This window comes from Taudactylus pleione, unplaced genomic scaffold, assembly GCF_031769625.1.
Source record: "Taudactylus pleione unplaced genomic scaffold, aTauple2 ptg000100l, whole genome shotgun sequence".
Lineage (NCBI taxonomy): Eukaryota > Metazoa > Chordata > Amphibia > Anura > Myobatrachidae > Taudactylus > Taudactylus pleione.
This window is the reverse complement of record NW_028284502.1, coordinates 16,847,117-16,866,690: the sequence shown is the minus strand read 5'-3', so window position 1 is coordinate 16,866,690 and position 19,574 is coordinate 16,847,117. Positions and strand designations below refer to the sequence as shown.

The window sequence follows — 19,574 nt, the reverse complement described above, 5'->3', positions numbered from 1 at the left end:
AAGTTCGGGGGTAGGCACACATCCCTAGTGATTATTAATAATCTGTATTGCAAGGATATTTTCAATTTGAACTAAAATATCCCCACTATGTACTAAACTCAACCTGCAGGGACAGCACTAGAGATAACTGCTGTCCCTGCAAGTTACATATTGGAGTAGTCTTTCAAATTTGTGAAAGACTCTTCTGGAGGAATCAGACGCTGCACGTGCGCACAGTGTCAGAGCCGACTGTAGGCTGCAGGAGAGGTATCGAAAGTAAAGACTCCATAGGCTTTACTGAAGATGGTGTAAACTAACGGGGCCAAACTAGATGGTGTAAACTAATAGGGCCAAACTAGATAGTGTAAACTAAAAGGGCCAAACTAGATAGAGTAAACTAACGGTGCCAAACTAGATAGTGTAAACTAAAAGGGTCAAACTAGATGGTGTAATCTAACAGGGCCAAACTAGATAGTGTAAACTAAAAGGGCCAAACTAGATGGTGTAATCTAACAGGGCCAAACTAGATAGTGTAAACTAAAAGGGTCAAACTAGATGGTGTAAACTAACAGGGCCAAACTAGATAGTGTAAACCAGTGATTTCCAACCTCAGCCCTCAATGCATACTAACAGTCCTGGTTTTAGTGATATCCATGCTTGAGCACCGATGGTTAATCAATATAACTGAGGTACTAATTAAGTCACCTACTGTATGCTCAAATATGGCTATCATTAAAACCTGGATTGTTAGTGTGCTTTGAGGACCATGGTTGGGAACCCCTGCTGTAAACTAACAGGGCCAAATTAGATGGTATAAACTAACAGTGCCAAACTAGATGGTGTAACCTAATGTGGCCAAATAAAATAGTGTAAACTAATGGGGCCAAACTAGATTTTGTAAATTAACAGGGCCAAACTAGATAGTGTAACCAAATGAGGCCAAACTAAATAGTGTAAATTAACAGGGCCAAACTAGATAGTGTAACCAAATGAGGCCAAACTAAATAGTGTAAACTAACAGGGCCAAACTAGATAGTGTAACCAAATGAGGCCAAACTAAATAGTGTAAACTAACAGGGCCAAACTAGATAGTGTAACCACATGAGACCAAACTAGATATTGTAACCAAACGAGGCGAAACTAGATAGTGTAAACTAACAGGACCAAACTAGGTAGTGTAACCACATGAGGCCAAACTAGATAGTATAACCAAACGAGGCGAAACTAGATAGTGTAAACTAATGAGGCCAAACTGGATAGTGAATACTAATGGGGCCAAACTAGATGGTGTAACCAAACGAGGCGAAACTAGATAGTGTAAACTAACAGGGCCAAACTAGATAGTGTAAACTAACAGGACCAAACTAGATAGTGTAACCACATGAGGCCAAAATAGATAGTATAACCAAACGAGGCGAAACTAGATAGTGTAACCTAATGAGGCCAAACTGGATAGTGTATACTAATGGGGCCAAACTAGATAGTGTAACCAAACGAGGCAAAACTAGATAGTGTAAACTAACAGGACCAAACTAGATAGTGTAACCACATGAGGCCAAAATAGATAGTATAACCAAACGAGGCAAAACTAGATAGTGTAACCTAATGAGGCCAAACTGGATAGTGTATACTAATGGGGCCAAACTAGATGGTGTAAACTAGGGATGTGCAGGCTCAGATAGGTTCGAATTATCCCGCCAAGTTCATATTTTTCTCGTCGTTATCGTGCAATCGCTTGCATATATCGCTATGTGGATACGCGGCTTTAGAGTGGGTGGTTTTTTTTGCCTCTGGTTGCATGGCATTTGTTATGCAATAATTTTCAATGTTCTGTATCCAAATTTTATTCTATTTTGGGACTGTGTATGTGAAATAAACACTCTTTTTATACATCCCGGATTACACCTTGCTTTTCTTTTGGTTTGATTCGTATATACTATTTTTTTCATCTACTGAGAGAAAAATATATATTGATATCGGATATAAAGAAACCCAGATAAGAGCAAACCTGCATCCTTTTCTGTGAGTGTGATATGACTACATTGATACTATAGATCTTCCTGCTTGTAAAGAAACCTTTATATACCTATATCTACTATCTTTTAAATGAGTTTGGGTACGCTTTTCTCCTTGCATATTCTTTGGTGGATACTATACATCACTGGGAAAAATAAAAAGATACCTTTTATACAGTCAGGTGCATAAATATTGGGACATTGACAGAATTTTCATATTTTGGCCTCTATTCACCACCACAATGGCTTTGATATGAAACAAACAAGATGTGCTTTAACTGCAGACTTTCAGATTTAATTTGAGGGTAATTACATCCAAATCAGGTGAACGGTGTAGGAATTACAGCGCTTTCTATATGTGCCTCCCACTTTTTAAAGGGGCCAAAAGTAATGGGACTATCAACTCAAAAGCTATTTCATTATCAATTAAGCAGGTAAAAGGTCTGGAGTTGATTCTTGGTGTGACATTTACATTTGGAATCAGTTGCTGTTGACTCTCAATATGAGATCCAAAGAGCTGTCACTATCAGTGAAGCAAGCAATCATTAGGCTGAAAGATCAAAACAACCCCATCAGAGAGATAGCAAAAACATTAGGTGTGGCCAAATCAACTGTTTGGAACATTCTTAAAAAGAAAGAACGCACCGAAGAGCTCAGCAACACCAAAAGACCCGGAAGACCACGGAAAACAACTGTGGTGGATGATAGAAGAATAATTTCCCTGGTCAAGAAAAACCCCTTCACAACAGTTGGCCAAATCAAGAACACTCTCCAGGAGGTAGGTGTATATGTGTCAAAGTCAGCAATTAAGAGAAGACTTCACAAGAGTGAATATAGAGGGTTCACCACAAGATGTAAACCATTGGTGAGCCACAAAAGCAGGAAGACTAGATTAGAGTTTGCCAAACAACATCTAAAAAAGCAATTACAGTTCTGGAACAGCATCCAGATGAGACAAAGTTCAACTTGTACCAGAGTGATGGGAAGAGAAGAGTATGGGGAAGGAAAGGAACTGCTCATGATCCAAAACATAACACCTCATCAGTGAAGCATGGTGGTGGTAGTGTCATGGCGTGGGCATGTATCACTGCCAATGGAACTGGTTCCCTTGTATTTATTGATGATGTGACTGCTGACAAAAGCAGCAGAATGAATTCTGAAGTATTTCGGGCAATATCACATGCTCATATTCACTCAAATGCTTCAGAACTCATTGGACGGCGCTTCACAGTGCAGATGGACAATGACCCGAAGCATACTGCAAAAGCAACCAAAGAGCTTTTTAAAGCTAAAAAGTGGAATGTTATGCAATGACCAAGTCAATCCCCTGACCTGAATCCGATTGAGCATGCATTTCACTTGATGAAGACAAAACTGAAGGGAAAATGCCCCAAGAACAAACAGGAACTGAAGACATTTGCAGTAGAGGCCTGGCAGAGCATCACCAGGGATGAAACCCAGTGTCTGGTGATGTCTATGCATTCCAGACTTCAGGCTGTAATTGCCTGGAAAGGATTTGCAACAAAGTATTAAAAAGTGAAAGTTAGATTTAGGATTGTTTAGTTTGTCCCATTATTTTTGGCCCCTTAAAAAGTGGGAGGCACATATAGAAACCGTTGTAATTCCTACACCGTTCATCTGATTTGGATGTAATTACCCTCAAATTAAATCTGAAAGTCTGCAGTTAAAGCACATCTTGTTTGTTTCATTTCAAAGCCATTGTGGTGGTGAATAGAGGCCAAAATATGAAAATTCTGTCAATGTCCCAATATTTATGCACCTGACTATATTCAACACCAGGGGGTAAATTTACTAAAGTGAGAGTTTTTAGAAGAGAGTTTTAAAAGTGATGTTGCCCATAGCAACCAATCAGATTCTAGCTATTATTTACTAGAAGGTGCTAGTTAAATGTTAAGTAGAATCTGATTGGTTGCTATGGGCAACATCACTTTTAAAACTCTCTTCTAAAAAGTATTATCTTATATCTTAAGTGTGAGTTCGATACACTACTCCTATTAAGTGGGAACGATTGTAGACCAAAACTGAAAAACTGATGTACCTATAGACTGTATGCTGTGTGTGTAATCACACCATACCTCCCATTGCATCTTTTATGTTTTCATTTTCATGAGCTTGGATGTAGTCACTGTTGAATCACTCATATGTTAAACACATAAGCTCCTTGTCCTGAGTGTCTCAGTTCAAAAAAAACCTTTTTTTTATATCACTCTGGAAAGAGGTCTCTCTAGATGTTGCTATGGGGCCCCCAAAGTTCTGGCTATGCCCCTGCATTTTACCATGTATCATTCATATACAGGGTATTATTTCCACACTTACTTGAGTATTACACAGCCTGTCCCTATGGAAGGCGCTGTCCAGAAAACTTGTATCCGCGTCCTCCGTCTCGGGGTGCTTTCTGTGACAGCTACTGGGCAGTTGCTCATAAACTGGGTGTCTTCATCATCTATTATCTGCAAATTAAAATTCATGGTTAATTACATACTGACACTGAACTTGTTAGCAGTGATTGCTAGTGAATAATGAACTGTTGAGCACAAGTAAAACTATAACCATAGCATTGGAAAGCTAAGTACACATTATTGATGCACACTGATATTTGTATAGTGTTGCAAATATTTGTTAGACCTGTTTTTGATAAGGGGCATCAAAATGGCTTCACTGAGTGACTACATTTAGTAGTGACAGCCAACCAAAAATTACTATCAGTGCTGAATGCACTATGCCAGGCCTGGCCAACCTGTGGCTCTCCAGCTGTTCTAAAACTACAAGTCCCAGCATGCTTTACCAGTTGATCAGTGGCAGGGTATGCTGGGAATTGTAGTTTCACAACAGCTGGACAGCCACAGGTTGGCCAGGCCTGCACTGTGCCTTCCGATGGAACGTCCAACCTCAGAACAACCCATGTCCCAGAATATCTGGGAGACACACATGAATTTTAATGAGTTCCACTGTACTCACAATATAATAGCCCATCCTTGTGGATTTCCACAGTGAAGTGGGCAGGATGGGTTGTCATGACGTGATTACCAGCGAATTACATCATTAGGCTCCGCCTTAAACACCAACACATTGGACCTCCCCCTCTGAGATCTTCTAGTGGGGAACAGCAAACAGCAGGTACAGTAAGTATGAGTATTTTCTAGGTCCCACCTGCTGAAGGGGATGTAATCAAAAGGTTGACAATGACCATTTTGACACTGCAATGGCGATAGTTATTATGTCGACTGTCAAAATGTCAACAGACAAGGTGAAGACATGCTCGCAAAAGTTGTCACGTGAAATGTCGATATTAGCAAAATCTTGACATTAGGGCTAGGCTGCGAGCAGGAGGGGGGAAATTGTCGACATTTCACCACTGTCTACTTGATGAATGTCGACGTATCATAGTCATACTCAAACCTGCTGAAGCATCCAGTCCAGTCTAGTCCTCTTCAATATAGCTCCATAAAGTTCTAATGGATGAACTGCAATAATGCAAGGTGTTCATTATAAAATAAACTAATCACAAAATCACCTCCCAGATTCACAAATGGCAGCTAATCCCCACGGGACACCCACCACTTGCTGGTTATATTACAGGGACAACACTGTAAGGACTGATGTATTGCCATTAAAATACTGCCATTAAAATACTGCATGAGACGGCTAAAATTCAATGGTGTGTTTACTTGGGTGTGGTGCAGCGTTGTGCAGGTGTGTACATGTAAGTGCGGCATCAGAACTCCCACAAAAATAAAGACGCATAATAGGGGTCACAAGGGTTGTGCTTCACAAAAGTCAGTCTTGCGTTTCTACTGTATGCCATTTGGAAAGTAGAAGAAAATCTAGCGCCAAGAAATATAATGAAAGGGATGAAATGTGAATGTATCTCGGTGCTCCTTTCTGAAGTCTGAGATGTCCAAAATTTAGGACACTTTCTTTTCTACGTTTTATCTCATGGTTTGCGGATTGCTTCTGTTTTCTAAAGTGTGCGTATTGCAAGGTGCAGGAGCCCAGCACGGACTGCTGTCTTGGAGGGGTTGGGTGCAGGATTCCAATGGTCAGGATGCTATCAGTCAGAATCCCGATAGTTTTCTATAAGTATTATAACCCTCACCTTAACTCTCTCCCTAACCCTAACCCACCTCTGCCGCAGTCTAACCCCAACCCTCCCATCCCGCAGCCTAACCCTAACCCTCCCATCTTGCAACCTAACACTAACCCTCCTCTCCCGCAGCCTAACCCTCACCCTAGTGCCATACCCTAACCCCTAACCTCTTCCTAGTGCCTACCCCTAACACTAACCCTCACCCTAGTGCCTAAACCTAACCCTCCCCCTAGTGCCTAACACTAACCCTTCCCCTAGTGCCTAACCCTAACCCTCCCCCTAGTGCCTAATCCTAACCCTCCCCCTAGTGCCTAACCCTAACCCTCCCCCTAGTGCCTACCCCAAACCCTAGCCCTAGTGCCTAAACCTAACCCTCCCCCTAGTGCCTAACACTAACTCCTAACCCTCCCCTTAGTGCCTAACCCTAACCCTCCCCCTAGTGCCTAACCCTAACCGCTAACCCTCCCCTTAGTGCCTAACCCTAACCCTCCCCTTAGTGCCTAACCCTAACCCTCCCCTAGTGCCTAACCCTAACCCTCCCCCTAGTGCCTAACCATAACCCTTGACCCTTAATCCTCCCCCTAGTGCCTAACCCTAAGCCTCTGCCCTGACCCTAATACTTACCTCCGCAATCTGTCGGTATTTTGACAGTTGGGATACCTCAGTCAGTATTGTGACCGTCGGCATTCTGACTGTGGTGATGCTGACTACATCCCGATTGCACAGCACTGCGGAGAATATTATGTGCCATATAAATAAAACAGATAATATTAATGCCAGACACCAGTCACCTAACTGTGCCTTAATCCTTTTAAAAAGAAACATATTTATACCACATGAGATCTGTATGTGAAAGAACGCTGTCAGTGTGTCAGTTTACAGGATGTCATCTTGATGGACCAATTCTGTGAATTTATCTCTAGAATTACCATTTTGAAAATGTGTCTCAATCCTTGAACATATGGATCACACCAGTGCAGGGAACATAGCTGTTTTCTTCTCATTCCCAGACAATAATTTATGTACATTGAAAACAATTACTCTATAATTAGATATTTACTGGTATGCGGCAGATGTCTTCTATAAGAGCTATATTACATCTGCTTTCTGCAATGCAATCAAAAGCTGCAATATTCAGTTATGCAATCATTTGCCGAACTTATTATCTACCAATTCTGCCTTATGGAACAAGTTTAATTGAATCTATTAATTACTTTCTATACTTTCATGTCGCTGACCAAAAGATACTATATGAAATTGCTCCAAAGAGTCTATTAAAGCATGATTACTTACTGCAGATAATAACAATATTATGAAAGTAAATGTAATCTTGTATTAACTGTTGTTAATGTTTTTGTACAGAAATGATTGCGCCCTTTGATGTTCTGCATATTTGTATGGTTCTATCGTATATGTTTACCGTTAACGTTTATAAACCTATAAAATCTTACTTGAAATATCTTGGCATAAAGTTTTTAATGTGTACACAGAGTAACCTGTATGTGGTAGCCCCCGCTCCGCCCCCTAATTGCCGCAGCATGTCAATCATTGGGGGGGGGTCTGTGAGCGAGATTGCAGGACCCGTTCTGCATATGCAGGTGCAGACCCCTCAACATTGGAGATGTGCGTTCATCATAAACGTACATCTGAATCAGGCCCCCATTACGCAGCACTTCACAGAGTATTTCATTCAATCACATTAGTCCCTGCCCCAGTGGAGCTTACGATCTATTTTCCCTGTCACATAGACACATACTGTACACACACCAGTGTTATTTTTCTTTTCCCAGCAGTCAATTAATCTACCAGTGCAGATGTGTCCTCACTCAACTAGCATTTTTGAGTCATATGGCACAAGACACTTGGGGCCATATTCAATTGCCGGCGAAAAGCCGAGATCGGCGAAAAGTTCTCTCTGGTGACGTAATTTCGCCAGGCGAGAACTTTTCCCCGTATTCAATTGCAAAGACTTTCCACCGGTGTGAAAAGTCTACGCCTTGTAATCAGCGTAAAAGATTCTCCTCTGAAGTAGGCGAGAAAAAGTGCAGAATTGGGGGTTTTGAGTGCAAAGTTGTGGGAACACCCCTGCAGCCTTGGCATAGTCCCCCAAAGGTAAACTGCGTCCAAAAAAGTTTAAAAAAATGCTTCAGATCACCCCAAAAAAGTACTTTCATTTTGGAGGCAAAAAAAACAAAGTTGGGGGACGAACTTAAAAACTAGCGAAATAGACTCCAGGGGTCCAAGTATGCCCAAGCTGTTTTTTTGATTGCAGGTGTTTGCTGAAGGTGCGTTTTTAACGTATTTTAAAAATGCACTTTAGCAATTTTTAACCATGCATACACCCATTTTCATGTACCCCAAATTTGCTGGAATTACTTATTTCCCCCCAAAAAAACACTGAGAGCACCAACTGAGAGCATTAAAGCACCCGAAATACCTTCAGCAGGGCTATTCGGGGGTATCCATAGTGATCCCCCATGTCAGTGCATCTTTGGGGGCTGTCAGGCTGATTTCCCCAAATCTGCCAGCACTTTTCACCGATCTCAGTTTCGCCGGGGCGCATTCTTGCGTCCCTTGCAAATGAATAGGGTGAATCGCGGTGACGAGCGCAATACTTTTCCGGAGGCAAAACTGGCGATGACGGCAAAAAGTCCCGGACTTTTCGCCGCCAATTGAATACCGGCCTTGGTGTGACTTAGATGCACCGCAACATGCATGCTTTATGCTAAAAGCATACTAGGCACATTAGATTGGTCCTTCTATTGCAATGGAATTGGTATACAGTCACAGATATCACTTTACAGGCTGTGTTTGCATAATGACAGGAGCTGATTGGCTAGTACTTCATCTCTCTAGTAGGCTTGATACATCCCTCCATAAATCACCAACTTTGTGGTGCAATGAGTGGATTCTGACAATATGAAGTTCTGCGCTGTAGAGGTTGGACACTATCATAGTAACTCACACAGCTAATCATGCACAAAAAACGCTTCTGCGTCTACCGATTTTTTTTTTTTAAATCATTTTGTTGAAGTCAATTCCGTGCGCTCATCTCAATTGTTTGGTGATATCATGATAAAGGGACAGAGCAAGTGTTATAGATGCCGACGACTAGTAATCCTACCCAATTCTTTGTCTCATTTGCCGCTCCATTACATCCACAGAAGGTGGAATTACGCTGTGTAGAGCTGAGCATTTTTCTCCAAATCATATGGTAATGTACGAGAGCTGGAATGGGCGCTGTGTTGCGGCTTCTCTATCATGATGTTTTGTATACTGATTGTATGAAATATATCTTCTGACATCGCAGATGAGCTTCTCATAAATATGTACAACGGCATTAGAATCAAATAAGCTATTACAGGCAGCCGCTTCCTGGCGCTATCCGAGCATGCGAGGAACTGTCTTTTTAACAGAATCATTTTTTTTCTTTCTTTTTTTAAATTGTTCATTATAGTATGCATTGCTTTCTGGCTTGTGTTCATATCCCAAGGAGGAGTCATTATGGCGAACATTAAAACCACAGTGAGCGGAGGGAGGGCAGCAAGGAGAAGGATTAGATTGCCTCGGGGCTTTATAAATCTTTAGTTATGGCTCTGAGAAGTTAAACTATAGAACGCTGCGTAGCTCTCAGCATCTCTTCCAAAATGTGACAATCTACGTCCCTTTGTGATTTATGGACCTACTAACATTTTATTAAGTTACCATAGTTGAGAATATCAATCATATACTTTGGGACTGCTCTATCCTATACTCTGCACATTGCGGACTTTGCTCATTGTAAATCTGTTCGTTTGGCTTTTTCATTAACGCGGTCTTTATTTTTCAGAATGGTAAATGGCTGACAGTCAGGAAAGTATACGGCTCCAATTTTCACAGACGGTGTAGGATCTATGCTCAAATAATTGGTGTGAATGTCCATGTAGTGTGGACCCAAGTGGCTGGTGGCGATGCATAAGTCAAAAGTAGGGACTGTGGTAGTGTACCAAGGGATGTAGTCTGGAAGCCGACGGTCTAAATGCCGACCGCCGGCTTCCAGAGTCTCTAATCCCGGCGTGGTACTAATGACAGGCGTAGAAAACTCAATGCCGGTCATTAACCATATGCCGGAAGACCGACGCCCGGCATGCCGAACGAAGGTAAGCCGGGCGCTGGGCACGGACAGCCGCGGGGGGGAGGTTTAGGTTTAGGGATCCTGAGTGGCTTAGGGTTAGGCACCCCCCTGGGAAGGTTAGATTTAGGCTAGGGGAAGGGGGGGTTAGGGTTAGGCACCAACCCGGGGTACTTAGGTTTAGGTAGATGCAAAATGTAATTTTCCACTATGAAGTATGTGTTAGGAAATCATCACAATGTTTCTCCATGAAATGAAGGGTATGGTGCGCAAAGTAGTACAAAGAATTATGGTCTGGTAAAAGCAGTGGCGGATTTTACCCCCAGTAAATCCGCCACCTCATTGAGCCAGTAGCAGTCGGTGACTGCACTGGCTACACTGTGACTGGCAGGGGCTTCTCTTTGGAAGCACTTCCTGCCAGTCACGCACAGAACAGGCAGCCCCAGGGGGAGGGGTCTTCTTCCCCCGGGAACTGCCAGTCTGGGCTGCGATTAGCTAATGGAAGCCACTGCTTTGCTTTTCGGACAGCCCTACACGACCTATAGGGGCTGCAGCCGATGCAGATCCTAGAAGCTGGTGTTATGCGCATGTGTGGCACTACCACCGCTAGTGTGCATGCACCGATCCTGGTGCTTGCCAGATCCATTGTGCAGGAGCTGGAACCTGGACGCAGACCTGGGGACAGACCAGCAGCAGCAGCAGTCCCCCTCATGCAAGATAGCAGTAGCCACTGCTGGGGAGAAAAGGGTCTGGTAAGCAGGTAGTCAGGGCAGAGGCAGGAACCCTTACAAATACCAGTATTAGGGCAGGATGTACTAAGGTTGCGGTGTACATACCGCCAGTCACCACAACCTTACTAATCGCATATGTATTAACTAGGGGTGAGCGGGTTCGGATTTCTGAAATCCGAATCCCCCCGAGCCCCCCCGATCTGAGTCCGATCCGAATCAGGCTCGACTTTTCCCGCCTGACTCGGATTTGAAATCGAGGCAAAACGTCATCATCCCGCCTTCCGAGTCTCGCGGGTTTTGGATCCTATATAAGGTACCCACGTCGGCGCCATTTTCTCACTCGGCTGTGGACAGTGAAGAGGGAGGGTGGGAGTTAGGGCTGTGTAGTGTAGTGTAGTGTAGTGCTGCTGTTGTCCACTACTTCAAAGTCCATAGGGGCTGGCTGTGTTGTGCTGTGCTGCTGTTGTTAATAGGGGCTGTGTCCACTACTTCAAAGTCCATAGGGGCTGGCTGGACTGTGTTGTGCAGTCAGTTCTCCATAGGGGCTGTGTCCACTCCAAAGTCCTGTGCAGTGTCCCAGTCCTAAAGGAGTGCTGCAGTGTTGTCCAGGGGGTGCTCTGTCCACCAGGGGTGCTCCCCCCAAGTGCTAAAAAAATAATATATTTTCTGTGTTTGTGAATTGTGTGCGCAGTAGCCGCACGTGCATCAACAAAGTAGTGCCAAGCGTGCGCCTGTGTCATAAGTAAAGGGCCGGCTGGCTTGACCGTTAAGGGTGCTGTAACCCCCGAAAGTACACTCCAGTCCAAACCAAAAAAAAAATTATTTTCTGTGTTTGTGAATTGTGTGCGCAGTAGCCGCACGTGCATCAACAAAGTAGTGCCAAGCGTGCGCCTGTGTCATAAGTAAAGGGCCGGCTGGCTTGACCGTTAAGGGTGCTGTAACCCCCGAAAGTACACTCCAGTCCAAACCAAAAAAAAAATTATTTTCTGTGTTTGTGAATTGTGTGCGCAGTAGCCGCACGTGCATCAACAAAGTAGTGCCAAGCGTGCGCCTGTGTCATAAGTAAAGGGCCGGCTGGCTTGACCGTTAAAGGGTGCTGTAACCCCCAAAGTACACTCCAGTCCAAACCAAAAAAAAATTATTTTCTGTGTTTGTGAATTGTGTGCGCAGTAGCCGCACGTGCATCAACAAAGTAGTGCAAAGCGTGCGCCTGTGTCATAAGTAAAGGGCCGGCTGGCTTGACCGTTAAGGGTGCTGTAACCCCCGAGAGTACACTCCAGTCCAAACCAAAAAAAAAATTATTTTCTGTGTTTGTGAATTGTGTGCGCAGTAGCCGCACGTGCATCAACAAAGTAGTGCCAAGAGTGCGCCTGTGTCATAAGGGCCGGCTGGCTTGACCGTTAAAGGGTGCTGTAACCCCCAAAGTACACTCCAGTCCAAACCAAAAAAAAAATTATTTTCTGTGTTTAGCCGCACGTATATATCAAATCGATATAACATAAATGGAGGACCAAACTTTCTCCGATAAAAATAAAATAGAGAAAGATCAAGAACCATTTCCTCCTAGTGCTGAAGCTGCTGCCACTAGTCATGACATAGACGATAACATGCCATCAACGTCGTCTGCCAAGGCCGATGCCCAATGTCATAGTAGAGGGCACATACAATCCCAAATGGCAAAGTTCAGGAAAATGACCTTGAAAAAGACATTTAAATCAGCTGAAGAGAAACGTAAACTTGCCAATATGCCATTTACGACACGGAGTGGCAAGGAACGGCTAAGGTCGATCCCTAGTATGTTCATGACTAGTGGTTCAGCTTCACATGACGATGGAAGCCCTCCTCCCACTAAAAAAATCAAAAGAGTTAAGCTGGCAAAAGCACAGCGAAGAACTGTGCTTTCTAAGAAGATATCACAAATCCCCAAGGAGAGTCCAAGTGTGGTGGTGGTTGCGATGCCTGACCTTCCCAGCACTGGACGGGAAGAGGTGGCTCTTTCCACCATTTGCACGCCCCCTGCAAGTGCTGAAAGGAGCACCCACAGTCCACTTGCTGATATGCAAATTGAAGATGTCACTGTTGAAGTACAACAGGATGAGGATACTGGTGTAGCTGGCGCTGAGGAGGAAGTTGGCGAGGAGGATTCTGATGGTGATGTGGTTTGTTTAAATCAGGCTCCGGGGGAGACAGTTGTTGTCCGTGGGATGAAAAAGCCCATCACGGTCATGCCTGGGCAGAAGACCAAACATTCCACCTCTTTGGTCTGGCAATATTTCTATCCAAATCCGGACAACAACTGTCTTGCCATATGTACCATATGTAAAGGTGAAATAAGTAGGGGTAGGGACGTCAACCACCTAGGAACATCCTCCCTTATACGGCACCTGCAGCGCGTTCATAAAAAGTTACTGTCAAGTTCAGAAACTTTGGCTAAGACCGTAAGCAGTCCAGGGACACCTAAATCCCATTGTCCTGTTGTATCCAAGCGCCTGCAAACCACACCGTCAACTCCCTCCTCGTCAATTTCCTCCTTAGTCAGGATCGGAAGTAGTCCTGCAGGCCATGTCACTGGCATGACTGACTCTCCTATCCGGGATTCCTCTGGAGGATCCTGCATTGCTACGCCTACTGCTGCCGCTGCTGCTGTTGCTGCTGCTGGGAGTCGTTCATCATCCCAGAGAGGAAGTAGGAACACCACTACTTTTACTAAACAATTGACCCTCCAACAGTCCTTAGCAAGGAGGATGAAGTACGACAGCAGTCATCCTGAAGCAAAACGTATAACTGAGGCCTTGACTGCTATGTTGGTGTTAGACGTGCGTCCGGTATCCGCCATTAGTGCAGTGGGATTTAGACAATTGATGGAGGTAGTGTGTCCCCGGTTCCAAATCCCGTCTAGATTCCACTTCACTAGGCAGGCGATACCGAGACTGTACAGAAACGTCAGAAAAAGTGTCCTCAGTGTCCTGAAAAATGCCGTTGTACACAATGTCCACTTAACCACGGACATGTGGACAAGTGGAACAGGGCAGACTAAGGACTATATGACTGTGACAGCCCACTGGGTAGATGTATCACCTTACGCAGCAACAGCAGCAGCGTCACCAGTAGCAGCATCTCAGAAACGCCAGCTCGTTACAAGGCAGGCTACGCTGTGTATCACCGGTTTCAGTAAGAGGCACACCGCCGACAACCTCTTAGAGAAACTGAGGGAAATCATCGCCCAGTGGCTTACCCCACTTAGACTCTCCTGGGGATTTGTGATATCTGACAACGCCACCAATATTGTGCGGGCATTACATCTGGGCAAATTCCAGCACGTCCCATGTTTTGCTCACACAATAAACTTGGTGGTGCAGAATTTTCTGAAAAGCGACAGGGGCGTGCAGGAGACGCTTTGGGTGGCCCGAAAAATTTCTGGCCACTTTCGCCATTCAGCGACTGCGTGCCGAAGACTGGAGCGCCAGCAAACACTCTTGAACCTGCCCCGCCATCACCTGAAGCAAGAGGTTGTGACGCGGTGGAACTCAACCCTCTATATGCTTCAGAGGATGGAGGAGCAGCAAAAGGCCATACAAGCCTATACATCCACCTATGACATAGGCAAAGGAGGGGGTATGCACCTGACTCAAGCGCAGTGGAGAATGATTTCCGTGTTGTGCAAGGTTCTCCAGCCCTTCGAACTTGCCACACGTGAAGTCAGTTCAGACACAGCCAGCTTGAGTCAGGTCATTCCCCTCATCAGGCTTTTGCAGAAGCAGCTGGAGAAAGTGAAGGAGGAGCTAAGACGGAGCGATTCCGCTCGGCATGTGGGACTTGTGGATGAAGCCCTTCATTCGCTTTGCCAGGATTCCAGGGTGGTCAATCTGTTGAAATCAGACCACTACATTTTGGCCACCGTGCTTGATCCTAGGTTTAAAGCCTATGTGGTGTCTCTCTTTCCGGCCGACACAAGCCTGCAGAGGTGCAAAGACCTGCTGGTGAACACACTGTCAGCTGAAGCGGAACGTGACACGTCAACGGCTCCTTCTTCATTTTCTCCCGCAACTGGGGCTGCCAGGAAAAAACTTAGGTATCCTAAGCAACCCGCTGGCGGTGATGCAGGGCAGGCAGGACCAAGTTTGGACATCTGGTCCGGACTGAAGGACCTGGCAACAATTTCTGACATGTCTACTGTCACTGCATATGATACTGTCACCATTGACAGAATGGTGGAGGATTACATCGGTGACAGCATCCAAGTAGGCATGTCAGACAGTCCATACCTGTACTGGCAGGAAAAAGAGGCAATTTGGAGGCCCCTGTACAAGCTGGCTCTATTTTACCTGAGTTGCCCCCCCTCCAGTGTGTACTCCGAAAGAGTGTTTAGTGCAGCCGGGAACCTTGTCAGCGAAAGGCGTAGGAGGTTGCTTCCACAGAATGTGGAGAAGATGATGTTCATCAAAATGAATTAGCAGCTCTTCCAGGGAGACCAGCCTCCAGAAGGTACAGAGGGACCTGTGGTGGTGGATTCAAGTGGGGACGAGTTAATACTTTGTGAGGATGAGGATGTACACACTGAAGAGGGTGAGGAATCGGTGGATGAGGAGGATGAGGATGACATCTTGCCTCCGTAGAGCCAGTTTGTGCAGGGACACATTAATTGCCAGCTTGTTTTGTGGGGGCCCAAACGAACCAATCATTTCAGCCACAGTTGTGTGGCAGACCCTGGCGCTGAAATGATTGATTTGTTAAAGTGTGCATGTCCTGTTTATACAACATAAGGGTGGGTGGGAGGGCCCAAGGACAATTCCATCTTGCACTTCTTTTTTTTCTTTGCATTATGTACAGTTTGGGGCCTAGTTTTTCTAACTGCCATCCTGTCTGCCACTGCAGTGTCACTCCTAGATGGGTCACGTGTTTGTGCCGCCCACTCGTGTCGCTTAGCATAGTCATCCAGCTACCTCGGTGCAACCTTTTGGACATGAAAACACTATTGTGAGGTGTGAGGTGTTCAGAATAGACTGGAAATGAGTGGAAATTAAGGTTATTGAGGTTAATAATAGCATAGGAGCAGAGAAACCAACAAATTCTGTGATTTTAGCTGTTTTTATGCTTTTTAAAAAAAAAATACAGATCCAAAACACAAAACCCAGAACCCAAAACACGGAAGGGTGGTTTTGGCAAAACCAATCCAGATCCAAAACACGAAGAAAGATCCAGATCCAAAACCAAAACACAAAACACGAAAAGTGGCCGGTGCACACCCCTAGTATTAACATATGCGTTTAATATCACAAAGGACAGGTCTTGCGAAAAGAGCTGACTTTTCCGAAGCAGCTGATGCCGAGTGACGGGGTCTCTGTGGGACCGCGCTCCCTCTGAGCCCCAGGAACTTCCTGCTGGTGACTTGTGCAGGAAGTCCCGGGCTCCTCCTCGGAAGATTAGGAGGAGGAGGAGGCAGAGGACCCAGGAGGAGCATGGGCCGGCACGCAGGACACTCAGGTGAGTGGGGATGACTGCGAGGTGGCAAAGCCCATAGGGTTCTATAGGGTAACGCCAGGTTTCTCTGGCATTACCCTCTGCACCGATAAAAGGGCGGCCTGGGCTTAGTACATATGGAAATGCGGTAAAAACCCCGAAAACTGGGTTTTTACCACATTTTTCCTTTAGTGCATTCCGGCCTTTGTGATTAATTTAAATAAAATCTCTCTATTCAGTACACACAGTTTTATTTGCGTTCAGTATGGGCAGAAATGATAGACACTGGAAAATTGGGGCTTGTGGCAATCTGAAGGTTTGGTCCACGGGAAAGCATCAAAAGGAAATATTAACTCTAGAGCCTAGCAAAAGGTTGTTAGTAATCTGGCAATCCAGCCTTCATTGGAGGCTTTCCTTGCACCTAAATGCTGCTTGTATGTAAGTTAGACAAGGCAACACCACCAACTCCCAGGTCCTTTGCCTCCAACCCTCCCATACACTAGTTTACAGACTATGGGCCTGATTCAGCAAGGATCGCTATTTCGATTACGCACACAGACGGCTTATTGTTGCTTTCTGCGCATACGTATGCATCGCCATGCGCGTGCACGAAGGTCTCACTGCAATCGGACTGTGATTGCAGTGACTATGCAGAACCATCGCAGAGTGAATGACAGGAAGTGACCATTTGGGGGTGGTAATGGGGGGTGGTCGGTGAAACGCAGGGGTGCCAGTGCGTACGAACGCCGTTACAGGGACGTGCATAAATTAGCCACTGCGATGCCATACGCAGTTTGGGCTTTCACTGCATGTGCTGAGGTTAGCAATTCCTGAGTAAGGTCAGACCTTGTGCAAGTGTGCGTGAGGCTGCGATGGTACTCAGTGTTACCGATGGTTTTGCAGACTTGCTATGTATCCAGAGTATCGATGATGTGAATCATATCATCGTAACCCACCTCACTGCTCCACAAAGTCACGATTTATAGCACTGTGCAGCAGGGGAGGGGCTATGATGAAGTAACTCACAACACCACCCTCTCCCACACCTCTCAGCTGGGCCACCCCTCCTCTTCAGCATCTCCTGGGGGCCATATAAAAGGGTGGTAAATATGTGGGTTGTGCACGGGATGCCGATGCTTGGCGTCCCGACAGGGTTAGGATACTGACACCCGCCGGTAGGTATCCTAACTCTACCCTCCATGCACCCTAAACCTAACCCTCCCCCCAGTGCCTAAACATGACCACCCCCCCACAGTCTAAACCTAAGCTTCCCCCCTTAGTGCCTAACCCTCATACTAACTGAGAAATATGTTGTGTTATGAAGAAGGGGATTTAGTACCAGCACAAGAGCCGTTCAATTCTTTACATATTATATACATATGATCTAGTACAGTGGATCTCAAACCTGGTCCTCAGGACTCCAAACAGTTCACATTTTCCAGGTCACCCAGCAGGTGCACAGGTGAATTCATTACTCACTGACACATTTTAAAAGACCCACAGGTGGAGCTAATTATTTCACTTGCGATTCTGTGAGGAGACCTGGAAAACATGCACTGTTTGAGATCCTGAGGACTGAGGGCCTAATTCAGACCCGCGCTCGGGTCGATGGTGCCCTAGTGCGCATGCGCACGACGGAGGGAGCTCCGTCGTGCGCATGCGCGAGACCCGCATAACGACAGCCAAGCTGTCACTATGTGTCTCGCACCAAAGGGGGCGTGCTGTCGATGGTGAGGACAGCACGCCCCCTCTGGTGGGCGTGCCGGGGGCGTTGCTGCCCAGAGGGAGGCGTCCCCATGGGAACGCCTACCATCTGGGGCCGGCCCCACTGACATCACTAGTGATGTCAGTGGGAGTGCTTTTGGCTATGATAGAGCCAAAAGCACTCCTGGGCTTGCGGCAGCGAGACCCTACCGCAGGGTCTCGTCGCAAGCACGATGGTCACGATGGTCTTGACCATCGCGACCATCTTTTTGGCCGCTCGCATAAGCTGTGGGTGGTCACCACACAGCTATGCGAGCGGCCAGGAGGCCGCTCCAATTTTAGGTAGGAGGGCCCTGATTCAGAGCGAGCGCTCTGGTCAGAGCGTCCGGCTCTGAATCAGGCCCTGAGTTTGAGAACCTGTGATCTAGTAAATATATATTGTTTATATTTAATTTCTGTAATTATATTTTGGCCAGAGTGACACCAGACACATTCCTGCCATATAGCTAGGATCAAAGTGTTTTCAATAGAACTGTATGTATGTTACTAGCAGACATTTAACCTGTGCACATAAATGATTTACTGTGTCTGACATCTACCTGTGGTTATAAATAAGTATAAAAAAGAAACGGTATGTCCTCATCTTTGTGGCCCCCTGCTGGAGGCGCTGGTTACGCTACTTACGTATCTTCACTAGTCAGTGAAGATACGTAAGTATCGTAAAGATCAGCCAGTGTCCAATGTCATTCCCTACCATCCAAGTGGGCATGGAGGGGGAATATATCCTTGTGGCGAGTGAAGCGAGCCTGCAAGGGGCCGAATGGTATTTCCTCATGTTTACGTTACTTACGTACTGTATCTTCACTGACTAGTGAAGATACGTAAGTAGCGTAACCAACGCCTCCAGCAGGGGGCCACAAAGATGAGGACGTACCAAAGAATCTCCCTGAGAGCGACTATCAGTGTGAAAAGTGAAAAACCTATCAAGTGCTCTAAACATTATTTGCTTTAATATAGTAATGGTATCTAAACACCCCATGGGAATATTATACACATGAAATTAGACTGCCTTAGCAGTCTACAGCTGCAGTGTGATAACCTACTGGATCACACACAATTGTGTACCAGATGTTTAGCTGGTTTCTATAACACAGATTGCTGAAAAGTATGAGTGACTTACACAGGGTTTACTGGTTATTGTAGAATACAGCAGGCAGATATACACTATTTGTACCTAAGTCAATTGATTTGATCTTTTGTGGATAACAAATGATTCACTGCTGAGAACAGCAGAATGAATGGCAGGGGAAATTGATCCCAGTTGCACAAAGATCAGCATCTTTGTAACAGAAAAAATAGTTACATGACATTTTCATTCTAGTAACCAGCAGGATTCAGAATATGTAACCAGCACCAGGATTCTGATGGGTGTTGGGATTCCGGCACATTGCATTCTAAGTGCCGGC

General features: G+C 45.4%; 1 protein-coding gene across 2 annotated transcripts in view; it reads right to left on the bottom strand.

The window, feature by feature from the left end:
• The window catches only part of SPON1 (spondin 1), a 420,788-nt gene that overhangs the window by 314,918 nt on the left and 86,296 nt on the right, over positions 1–19,574 (bottom strand). For both annotated transcript variants that reach the window (XM_088470447.1, XM_088470448.1), the window contains exon 3: positions 4,332–4,465. In XM_088470447.1, coding sequence (XP_088326573.1) covers positions 4,332–4,465 — 134 coding nt within the window. The remainder of the gene's footprint in view (positions 1–4,331; positions 4,466–19,574) is intronic.